The sequence below is a fragment of the Dermacentor albipictus genome, chromosome 10 (assembly GCF_038994185.2).
Source record: "Dermacentor albipictus isolate Rhodes 1998 colony chromosome 10, USDA_Dalb.pri_finalv2, whole genome shotgun sequence".
Classification (NCBI taxonomy): Eukaryota; Metazoa; Arthropoda; class Arachnida; order Ixodida; family Ixodidae; genus Dermacentor; species Dermacentor albipictus.
The window spans coordinates 71,639,502-71,651,656 of NC_091830.1; the positions used below are offsets into that span (position 1 = coordinate 71,639,502).

Genomic DNA, 12,155 nt, shown 5'->3' on the forward strand with positions numbered 1-12,155 from the left:
TCCCCTTCGCTCTCATATCTCCCCAGAGCGTCATCGCCAATAGAGGCAAGTCATACTCGTTTACGACAAATAAAACTTGTGCAACAATCCGGCATAGTGGGCCAAGAAAACTTCGATTTAAAGATTTCGTTGCGGAAGCACATATCCAAAACAGTATGTTCTTTCTGTTGCACGCGCTTAAGCTTATGATATTAAAAGCCTACACCCAGCTATGAAGCACTTCTTTATTTCAGTGGTCGTATACAGGTATCTGACTAAAGATAAACTATTTGATGGTTACCAATTTTAAACGCTTAAGACTGCACAGGTAACATGTCCGCCCTAAGACACGGCGCATCCATTCTTGGTAAAGAGGGTAGAATCTCGGATAAGAGACGTCGTTTGATCTTCCCGAACCCACTCCTCGGAATGGCGTCAATGAAGTAAATACCACCATCCATGTCAGGAGCATCAGGCAGGTGTTCTGAAAGATTCAGAATTACATTAGTGTCCCGTAAAATTCTACAAAGCCAGACAAATTTCAGTCAAGGAATCACTAGCAGTCATTCACAGCTGCATTATCTGTGCTCTCAAATAAACCCATATAAGCGTCAAATTTCAACGACTTCTTATGGTAATACCGTACCCCGTAAACGAAATGGAATTCGAAGCCCAGAGAATCGCTCTATGTCATAAATGGTGAAGGAGGCGTCCACGTTAAGTATATGGATTCGTATCATCGAATTGTTGGCTGGTATTACTAAAAAACATGCTCATACAACGCAGCGTTGTCTTCTAAATGACGCGAATATTCATTGAGCTAGCGAGGTGCAGCGATAGCGGATGACATAAGCATAGCTTGGTTTCCTGCGGATGTCAGCTGTCTGCGTCACGAGGAAAGAGGTGATGTATGACGCTTGTCGTGGAAAGAATGCTGGTGAGAGCTGCAAGCACAAAGAGCTACCCACACATAGTTGAATACATTTAAGGATTCACTCTGCTTGGCTCACAGTAGCACATCCATTCTGCAGGATTGTCTAAGAACGGGGACATTAGTACTAATCTCTGGTTCTACTTTAACTGCGGCACCTGAGCGTGCTGCCCGCGTCCCATCCTGGAGCCAATCTGCGCAGGGTTACATGGCTATAGCCGACCTCATATAGGTGATGGCTTCGTGTGCGTTGTGTTCTCGCGAAGAAGCTGGAGGCAGCACGAAGGGGGAATTCGGCCGCCGCTGCTGCACCTCTTGATCACGCTAGCGGTCTGACAGCGAGTGCCTGCGGTCATCGAGTGAGATGTGTTCGCGTTTGTCTGTTAATTAGTAAGCGAATGTTTACATAATTTTATGACGTAATAGTTGTGCGGGAACCAGCAAGGTAATATAACCTAAGAGAACAAATTAATAAACGGAAAATGTGACGTTCACCCAAACGTAGCTAATTGCTACAAAGGAAACCAATACGGGTTCCTCGAAAGAAAAGCCTCGTAGTTGACCGAAAATTTGTCCTGGTCCGGGAGAGATCTCATTTTCCTTCTTTAACAGCTAATATGCTACCGAAACGACTAACCTTACTTTCTACAGCAGTCTAACAATTTGCCATCACAATCAATTCTTCGCCTGCAAGGCAATACTGACTGAAAGTTTCAGAGCACGGAGCGCATTTCATTTTTATTTTATTTAACTCAAATGAGCAGTTACTGTATTAGTGAAATTATTCTCGCGATTAATAAATCAGCCAATAGCTGTTGTGGATCCCGCTGATTGCTATGACGCTGCATGACGCCATGCCGAAAGAGAAAGCAAGCGATTTTTCACTGCATTTGACAGCAGGTAGTTCGGATCTGGTAGGTAGCTAACAGATCCGCAACGTTTTTTTTTTTTACTACGTTTAGGGTCCCAATAAGGGTTGGTCGTTAGCCTTGTGACGAATTGAGTACCTTTATGGGCGTAAAAATTTTTACAGCGTGATGGCGTGGCAAGTCGTAGCAATATCACACTACTTGAACGATGCGGCGGCAACGTTTTTTGTAGCAAGCATAGTATGCCATCCTGTGGCTTGGCTCGCACAGACAGCAAGTTGCAATCTTCGCGTCATCTTAGAAGCGGGGACCCTGACGCCACGGCACTCAAACAGCCGACTACCACTTTTTGTTAGCAGATGGCGAAGCGCGATTTCTTTCATTTTCTTTACACTTCGTGGGAAATAAATAATCTATAGAAACAGAGTGTACTAGGCACAAGCGATTGCTTTACGCAAGATGACAACACCCACAGCTCTCACGGCACTACGAATGTGCCGTTATTCGAGTGCTGGCCGTTATGTGCGGTTATTCGTGTGCCGTTATTCGAGTGCGGACAAGCCAGTCAGTGAATAAAGCGACTTTGGCTTTCCGTGACCTTACGTCAACTGCAGGCGTGAGTCAGAAAGCATCGCTTATTAATATTGGATGCGCGCATTCAACGCAATAAAGGTTTGGACTGACTCTTGGGCAAGTGAAAACATTTAATGCTGAAGCTGATTTGACACAAATAGCGGGAACCAATTATTATCATGTACGGTGTCGCTTGTTTGGTTTGAGAACTTTGTATGATATAACAATATTTCAAGTAGGAACAATTACCCTGTTCCCTTATTGCACACTTTGCTTTTCATCTGTAAACCACCTAGAGAACGAAAAAGCAGAAAATCTGCTCAACCATTTTTTTTATACTCGTACGTACGTTCCTCACTGACGGTACAAATGCTTGTATATTCCAATTAGACCAGGCTTTGTTTTATTTGCCTGTTCTAGAGCTGCTGTAATGTCCGATTGCATTCAGGATAAAAAAAGCAGTTCCCCCGCCGACGCAAAAAAGAAAATTGAGAGTTTCAGGAATAGCGTATCCATGTAGCTTAGCTCATGCGAAAACTCTAACACCATTGCAGGCCCTTTTGCATTTTCTTGCACTTTCTTGGCGTTGGTTTTTTACCGCCAGCAGAGTACGTCCCCTAACTTTAGGTCCTCCACTTCTAAAGACCCCTAATGTCTGAAATACCATACCACACCTCTGACGAAGTTCTTGATCTCCTCTGCAAGATCTCGACTTTGCTCCTTGTCTTTCCTGGTGACCACAACGGCTGCAGGCAATCCTTTAGCGTAAGAGTCCGAAACCGACAGGACAGCGGCCTCGGCAACGCTGGGGTGAAATGCGAGGCACTCCTCGATTTCAGGAAGTCCAGTACATATTTTGGTCGGTATTATTGTGGCCTTTAGGCGGCCTTGTATGAACAGCCTTCCGTCTTCGTTGTAGTAACCGAAGTCACCTGATAGGACAGAAGAATTTGGCAGTGACATTTCAGAATCGAGAAATTGTCTGTTATGCTATGTACCACGAACATTGGTGAATGCTACTGAAACGGGACTAAGAAGCAACCATCCCGCAAAAAGGAGACGAGACAAGCAGTAGCGCTGAATAGCAGCTGCTTTAGTTTCCTTATGACAACGAATATATATATATATATATATATATATATATATATATATATATATATATATATATATATATATACCCTTAATCATTTAACTACACGACTGCGCACGCAACACTAAACAGAAATACGCATGTCACACGAGAGCCAGTTAACGAAGACGTGCGCACAAGAAATTATATTTCGCTTAATAAAGCCTATTTTTTTTTCTTTGTGTGGGAAGCCCTCCAAGGCCAACCACACGCGTTCACTTATGCTTCTGCCGAGAATCGACGTGTCGCCAATTTGATTCAGCTTTCGAACAACGATTTTGAGGCCTGCTTGGGTCATTGGGTATTCCATGGTCTAATGAATAGCGCATCGGGCTGCTGTGCTGAGGGAACAGGATTCGAAACCAACCGTAGAACCAACTTAGATAACTGGCCATGCAGCATTAGTTATGCGCCGCTCTTCAATGAGCCTCTTTGACGCTACGAATAAAACCGCTACAGACACAAGACGAGGGGAGGTGACAACACAGGGCGGTTGTCCCTCCATCCTGTGTCTGTTGTGGTTTTATTCACAACCTCTCACCAACTGGTCTACAACTTTACCTTGCTCTTTGACGCCCACTTGGGTTACTGGGTACGTGCCGCCAGAAAAGTGTCACTCTGCAATGAACCTATCTGACGCTGAGCCAAAGGGGCAATGGGAAGCGTGGAATAAAGAAGAGCCCGGCGGCAGGGAGTTTGTATACTAGCCCTAGAGGAAAAGCTTGGCAAAAAAAATTGCCAACCGTGGAGGCGCCGCCATGTTAGCTCTTAGTTTTGTAGCGCGAAAATCATTCAAAACATGACCCAAGAACAAGTATTTACACGTCGCACTTGTGTATGGACATTGTGTAAAATTAATGCCGTGTACTTTTCAGAAACCTCCGAACGCAATTTGGTGAAATTTTGACGTAGCCCTAGATCTTACGGCACGTGAAAGAATTCGGTTCCAGGTGCTTGAAGTAGATGGAGCCACAATGGCGAGGGAGGCTACGGATCATGTTGACAAGCGCGTCTCGTCTTAATCGCATCTCGTCGCTTGCACCTGCGCGCCTGCACAGACTAGCAACATGGCGGTGCAGTTCTGGCTGCCGATTTTAATGCATGGGTGCCATGGGGAGCGTTTAACCCAGAGTAGGTTACAATGACGCTAGGGCTCGACACCGTGCACGTTCCGGCGTTGGCGGTCCCAGTCATGTCCCTACACTGCAGTTGGTGTCGCTACATTGCTTCATTGCTAATCTAATTAACGTCGACATTCGTAATGAGATAGATTCTGAGGAGTTTCTTTCGCCACGTTATGCGGGCGCTTCCTTTGAATCTCAGGGAAAAAAAAAGCTCCAGACCTTTTTTGGGCTCAGTGATGGAAAGGCGACACTCGGAGTGCGAAGTTACCGAGGCACCTTTTGCGCCTCCGGAGGGCACCGACAACACTGAGTAGATGCATTTTTGTATCATATGAAGGCCAGAGCCTTTGTGATGCACTGTGACTGCATTTGGCTCGTCAGCGAACACCCAGCTTTCACCGGCGGAGCAAAAAGCGCCGACGGTCACGAGGTCCGGTTATGGCGTTTCAATCGGTGACCGCTGAACACTGACTAAAGAAACTCGTTCGATTGTCTACAAAGTAACGAGAGACACTTGGCCCTAAAGTGAATATCAATTTTTCAGGTTCTTGGGGAGTTCGACTACTAGAAACACTTCGATTAAATTGCTTTGTTTTCCTTCTAAACGCGTTTTATTACTCCCCGTGTTGTATTACTAGGCAACTAATTATTACCAGGTACCACGTTAAATCTGACAAACGTTCCGAGTATGTTGAGAAGAGCCGACGCCTTGAAATTCACTGTCGTTCTGAAACACTGCCGTCTTATACTCATAAGACCTATCGGGATACCTGGCTTACCTGTACGTATCCAACCGTCATTCGTGGTGAAGCTTGCGGTTGCTTCCGGATTTTTGTAGTAGCCGACCATAACGTGAGGTGTGTGAAAGAGCACTTCCCCTCCCTGGTTTGGCCCCAGCATGGCTCCAGAGTTCGGATCCACAACCTGGCAACGTAGAGAAAGTTTCTCATGTAAGCGCTATACCGCAATGATTTCGACATGTGGTGTTCCTCGGAGCACACTTTAATACCAGCAGCGTAGAAGCCCACTCTTCCAAATTATGCAATCGCAAATTTTGCAATCGCAAAATTGCAAACTATGCTCAATGACGAGGGGAATATAAAGGGCAGTATTCGGGCTGGTAATTTTTAGGTTTTACGGAATCTTTAGGAACCGCTTATAGCAGATAGCATTATTGTCCATGAGCTGGATTATTAGCAGAGGCGGGCATTACTAGCAAAAGAATTCGAAACACAATATCAATTTATTAAAGAAAATGCACAAATAACCTTTCAATTAATAACTTTAGAGCACATATTGCAAATTTCAAATTGTAGCTGATGAGCTTGCAACACATCCACTTGAAATGAATTTCCATTATAACACCATTTTCAAAATACTGTCACGTCCGAGAAAGATTTAGTAAAAGTCCGAGACGACATTTAGTTGAAGGGTGGCGAGTTAAGGGCAGTTAAAGTGGACCAATACATGACTGGGCGAATTAGTAAGGATGACAGGGCAATGATGACAAAGCGAATTAAAAGAAATAAAAGTAAATTAGGAGTAATCAAAGAAAATTAAGAAGACTCAAAGCGAATTAGGAAGGATGACAAAGCGATGTAAGAGGAATCACAATGAATTAAGATTACTCAATGCGATTGAAGAGCAGTGAAAGTGAATTAAAAGGAATCAGACTGAATTAAGAGCAATCAAAGCAAATTGAAGTGCATTACTAAGTGAATTAAGAGGATAACTGAGCAAATTAAACGGAATCAAAGCGAACTAAGAAGGAGGACGAAGCAAATTAAGAATAATGAAAGCTAATGAAGAACGATTAAAGGGAAATAAAAGAAATAGAAGCAAATTAAGAGGGATGACAGCGCGAATTAAGTGAAATCAAGACAAATTAAGACGGATACCTCGGCGATTTAAGGTGCATGAATCAGCAATTAAAGTAGATGCCTCAGCCAATTAAGATGCGTGACGCAGCGAAATAAAGTGGCAAATTAACGTGGCTAAATAAACAGGCTAATTACTCCATCGGCACTTGGACATTCGCCTTCAAGTCGTCTTAAGGATAACAGATTAGACCTTGTGATTCCCTTCTCTCGAATTAGCACCGACTCCATGCTGAAAAATTACAGGGTCTCTTGAGATCTCTCCTAAGAGGTGAACGGCGAAAGCCTACTCTTCCTTCTCTTATCATTCGCCTCTTCCTCTTTGCCTCTTGTCTATCTCTTCTTTGTTTTAATCATTACTGCTCACCACTAAGCATTTTTACTAATTTTTAATCAACTGTGGTGATTACAAGCCGTTGTTGGACATGTTGGTCATATCATAGCCAATATGCAGTCATTACAAGTCATTTCAGTCAGCATTAGTCATTACTGGTCATTACTAAGCATATTTAGTCATTTCTAATCATTTGTATTCGTTACAAGTTGTCGTTAGACATATTGGTCCTTTCGTAGTCATTACTAGTCATTGCAAGTCTTTTCCCTTATAATTAGTCATTACTACCCACTAGTAAGCATTTTTAGTCATTTGTAATCAGTTGTGGTCATTACAAGCGGTCGTTAGACATATTGGCCATTTTGTAGTCATTAGTAGTCATTACCAGTCATTAGTAGTTCTCCGGCGGCTGCTGCTTACGGCGCGGCTGTGTGGGCGCCTTATCTTGAAAGTAACCCGCCGTGGTTGCTCAGTGGCTATGGTGTTGGGCTGCTGAGCACGAGGTCGCGGGATCGAATCCCGGCCACGGCGGCCGCATTTCGATGGGGGCGAAATGCGAAAACACCCGTGTGCTTAGATTTAGGTCCACGTTAAAGAACCCCAGGTGGTCAAAATTTCCGGACTCCTCCACTACGGCGTGCCTCATAATCAGAAAGTGGTTTTGGCACGTAAAACCCCAAATATTATTATTATTATTATCTTGAAAGCGATCGGCGACGTGGCGAAAGTGTGCGCACGCGCCGCTATCATCCTCAAAACGATCTGCGTTGTTTGCAGAGCGCGCGTAGTGGCGGTAGCTTCGTATGCGCAGTGATTTCGACTTTTCGTTCGCGATGAAGCGGGAGATGCACCAAGGTCAATGCGACCGCTGCTGCTGCCACGATTCCTCCCTCCAGCATTATGCCAGCGGGTTTTCGCGCTCATAGAGCGAGATGCGTTCATGTATGCCTGTGCGCGCATGACAGCGTGTTTGTTTAGTTAAAACACGTTGGCGAGTTAGTTGGTTTGAATACATGATAGAATGCGTAAGCGCGACTGAGCGATGACCTGCAAAAACAAAGACACAGATAAAGAGACAGCGTTGCCTCTGTGTGGCTGTTTCTATGTCCTCGTTTAGTCGCGCTTGCATATTACATCATCGGTAGTTTATTTAGCGAATGTTTACAAGTTTATACGGTCGACAAAACTACTTTACTTGATTCGTATAGCCATTTACTAATATGTTATCGCAATCGGTGCTTCCCGGCCCTTTCGGACGAAATTGCGGCCTTTTATTTATTATTATTTAATATTTGCTACGTACCCAGCGCAAGGGACGAGATACCACTGAAGCAGCAGCGGCAACCAAGGCCGGCATGGGCGCGCAGAAGCTATGCTCAGTGAGGGTGAAAGAGAGGAAGATGGACCACGTGTCGGCTTCATACTGCCGTCTCCCGTCACGCAACGCCTTTGCGCTGCAGCAGGTGTTCCGTTTCGTCCGCTCTGCTCCTTTGAGCCGCGCTCGTGACGGGGTGTCACATCCAATCGAAATTTAGGTGCCGTGTCGCTGCTACAGATGCCGGCTTTTACGCTCAAAAGGCCATTTGATGTCTGGGCACAAAAAAAAATGAAACGAAAAAAAAAACGGGACATCGCCCAAAAATTACGGTGTTTGTGAAGAGCGGCATAGTTTTAGCCGCACAATGTGCGCAATCTTGGATGGTGCCTTTCAACATCGAGTTGGTTGGTTTCCGCCAGGAGAACTTCGTAGTTAACGTAACTCTGTCGCCACAGCATTCTGTGTGTGGTGACCTCCTAAGCGAGAGACAGTTGCGGTACTGCACTTATCTCTTCTTTTCTAATTCCAAGATCACTTACTACTACAGTCTGTGTGGTCCGAAGTACCGGCTGAAAAGTTTTTCGGACAGGCCTTTGCGGCGGACAGAGGTCCAGACCAGAATCTCTTTGTTCGTATTATACTCGTCGACGGCGTAGGTTGTTGTGCCGTTTGTCGATTCGCTCTTGCTTCCTTATGTTCGCGCGAGACAGTTGCCGTGCTTCTTCGGCGAGCTGCACGAAGAGTTCAGTGGCTTTGTGAAGGTGATCAAAGTTGTCGCATGAGAGCATTGCTTCCACTATTGTACGAACTTCACGACTGGAAACAAGGTATAATGGCGTGAAGTGTGTGGTCCCTAGCGTAACGGTGTTGTACGCAAACGTTACGTACGGAAGCACCTCATCCTACGTTTTGAGCTCTACGTCTGCCTGCATAGACAGCATGTCAGTCATAATTTGTTCAGCCATTCGGTGAGGCCATTTGTCTGCTGGTGACAGACAGTCATCTTCTGATGCATCGTGTAACTTAGTTGGAAAACCTCTTCAATGAGTCTTACCGTAAATGCCGTTCTTCAATGTCTAATGAAGCACGATGGGGCGCCAAGACTGAGTGCATGTTGTGTACAAAAAATTGCACAACCTCGGAAGCGTGCCTCAAGGAAGAGCCTTTGCTTCAGCGTAGCGCGTTAAATAACCTGTGGCAATCATTGCACATTGTTTGCCAAAGATGACAGAAGAAACGGGCTCAAGTGGTCGATGTCGGTTTGGTCAAAAAGTTTTGGAGGTGGGTCAATGGGTTTCAGTAATTGCGCAGGTTTCACAGCTGGCCACTTCGGCGCTGGCACTCCCGACAGGCCCCAACAGTACAATTTTCGCACTCTTGCAAGGGCTCTGACGTAGTCTAGCCAGACGGAGGCTCGTCGTGGCAGGCGAACAGAATTTGGTCACGAAGCCCTGCTGGCACGGCCCTATACAATATCCCCTGTCCTAAAGGAAAGGATGAGAGTACACGAGGCATTTGCCGGGATAGAGGTGTGTTGCAGTTTTGAACTTTGAACTTTATTTTGTATCTATACAACGTACAGATGACAGGAGCACATACAAAAAGCCATAAAATCGGCTTGACTAGGTCTGTGTTCCTTTCTATATAGATGTACGATTATTTCATTTCATTTTATTACCTTAAAGACTCATGAGGGGTACTACATAAGGGGTGGGTACATATATTTTGGCGAGCAAGTGTTAACAGAACGAAACATGACTGGTAACATTATTGGCAAAGTTGGATCAGCAAGTGATGGCTGCGATGTCGTTGGGCAGGTCGTTGCAGTCTGGTAGGTCCAGTCTGTTATAGGTAGTAATTCCCAGTCTGCGCCTATGTGAACAAATCTTTCATGCTTACAGCACCAAGGAAAGCGCGGTTGTCCTCAATGTCTCAATCAGGAGATTCGACAGGCGTGTGCGACAACGTGTCGGCGTCTTCGTGTGTGCGTTCGGGCTTGTACGCAATGATTACGTCGTATTCCTGCAGGCGTAGGCTCTACCGTACTAGTCGTCCAGAAGGACGCCTTAAGTTTGCGAGCCAGTACAACGACTGGTGATCTGTTACGACATTGAATGGGTGGCCGTAAAGATAAGGTCGAAACTTCGCAAGGACCCATACGATGTCAAGGCACTCCTTCTCCCTCGTAGTATAGTTGGACCCTGGGAGACAAAGCGCGACTAGCAAAAGCGATAACTCTTTCAACGCCCTCCTGCCATTGTACGAGTACCGAGCCCATAAGAATATAACGGGTCTGCGTGAATTTCAGTGTCGGCGTCTTCGTCAGAGTGTCCGAGGACTAGTGGCGACGCCAGGCAGTGTCAGAGCACAGTGAAAGCTGTTTCTTGTTCAGTGCTCCAAATTAACGGCACATCGTCTCTTGTGAGAGAAGTCGTTAAGATGTAGGTCGTACGCGTACACACGAAGGAAGCGTGGAACACTTCTCTTATCGGACGGGGTTGGAAAAGTGGCCACAGAGACAGTTTACTCGGGGTCAAGACGGATGCCACCCGCGCTTACGACATGACCGAGGAACTTCAGCATTAGGTAGTCGAAGTGGCACTTTTGAGGTTTTAGTTCAATGTTAGAGGATGGTATTACCTCAAGTACTTGCCGTAGTCACATTGGATGCTCGCAAAAGCAGACTGAAAAAATGGCTGCCTCATCTAGGAAGATGAGGCAGCTTTGCCAGTTCAAGCAGGCCAGTACAATGTACATCATCCGTTGGAAAGTTGCTAGAGCAGAGCAGAGATGAAATTGAGGCAGCCAGAACTCGCAAAGGCCACCCGCAGTGACGAAGGCAGTTTCTTTACAGTCCCGCTCATCGACCTCAATCTGCCAACAGCCGCGTTTTAAGTCAAGGGAGGAAAGATACTCAGCTCGCCATAGCTGGTTGTGAGAGTCATCAATGTGCGACAATGGGTAAACATCTTCTTTTTATGGCACAGAAGCGAAGTTTGCCATCTTCTCAACGAGTACAGCCAGTCATTACCACACACTGCTTGAAGGCAGAATAACGCCATTATCAATAATATCCTTTAATTGTGTTTTAATTGCTTCGCTTTCTTTCTGCGAGGCACGATAAGGATGCTGGTGGATAGGAAGTGCATCACCATAGGTGATTATTCTGTGTGGCGTCTTGCTAACTCTAGAGGAACGAGCAAAGCACACCTTGAATTGAAATTATAGTTGACGTAGGGCCTTCTTTCTTCCTCCAGCAGCTCTTTGCCTACAATGCCAATGCCTACAAGCGATGCTTCATTGATGGCAGATCCTTCCGACGCAAAAGACTCAATAACGTCCCCCAAGGCTTCAGCGTAGGCGATGGCAGTGCAGCGAAAAAGGTATCGATGCTCATTGGAAAATTTTTTAAGCAATACCTCAGTGTGGCGATCCCGAAGTTAAACGAAGCCTCGTGCCACACAAATTCCCAGGGTCCGCAAAAGGGAAATGTTGCCTTTCGCTAGGACTTCACCGTTGCATGTTCCCTCTGATATCACCTGAACCATAGCACTGGAACGGGTTGGTATCGTGATGCTGTCCTTGGGGACACGAAGACCGGCTCTATGGCGGCAGGCATCATCTTGCTTTCTTCTTAGAGAAAGTGATGCCACGCTTCCTGACGTCGATGATTGCCCCATGTTCTCGGAGCAAATCAATTACAAGTATCAAATCAAGGGAACATTCACGCACAAAAATGCAGCAATTCGTATTCTAGCCAAACTCTCGCCAAGCGATGTGACAACATGTCCTCCAGCTGTGCGAACATGCGTCCCAGTCAAAGGCTTTCTTGAGGCTTTCTTGAGTACGCTCGGCAGTTTCCTGCTAATAATCGAGTAACCAGTACCAGTGTCTGATAGCGCAGTGACATTTCGACCGTCGAAGAGCAGGTATGTGCATTCAGAACTTGTGTCCCGGATGAGGTACAGACATAGTCCAATCTCCGTCGGGCCGAGGTCGCGTCGATTGGAGGTCTTCAACA

The 12,155-nt window shown here is 45.8% G+C and overlaps 1 protein-coding gene across 2 annotated transcripts in view; it reads right to left on the bottom strand.

The window, feature by feature from the left end:
• Positions 1-239: 239 nt before the first annotated feature.
• LOC135898274 (uncharacterized) overlaps positions 240-12,155 on the bottom strand; it is a 46,362-nt gene continuing 34,446 nt past the window's right edge. For both annotated transcript variants that reach the window (XM_065427141.2, XM_070527335.1), the window contains exons 8-10: positions 5,385-5,529; positions 3,027-3,284; positions 240-463 (exon numbers count right to left, since the gene is read on the bottom strand). In XM_065427141.2, coding sequence (XP_065283213.1) covers positions 294-463; positions 3,027-3,284; positions 5,385-5,529 — 573 coding nt within the window. In that variant the 3' untranslated portion in view covers positions 240-293. The remainder of the gene's footprint in view (positions 464-3,026; positions 3,285-5,384; positions 5,530-12,155) is intronic.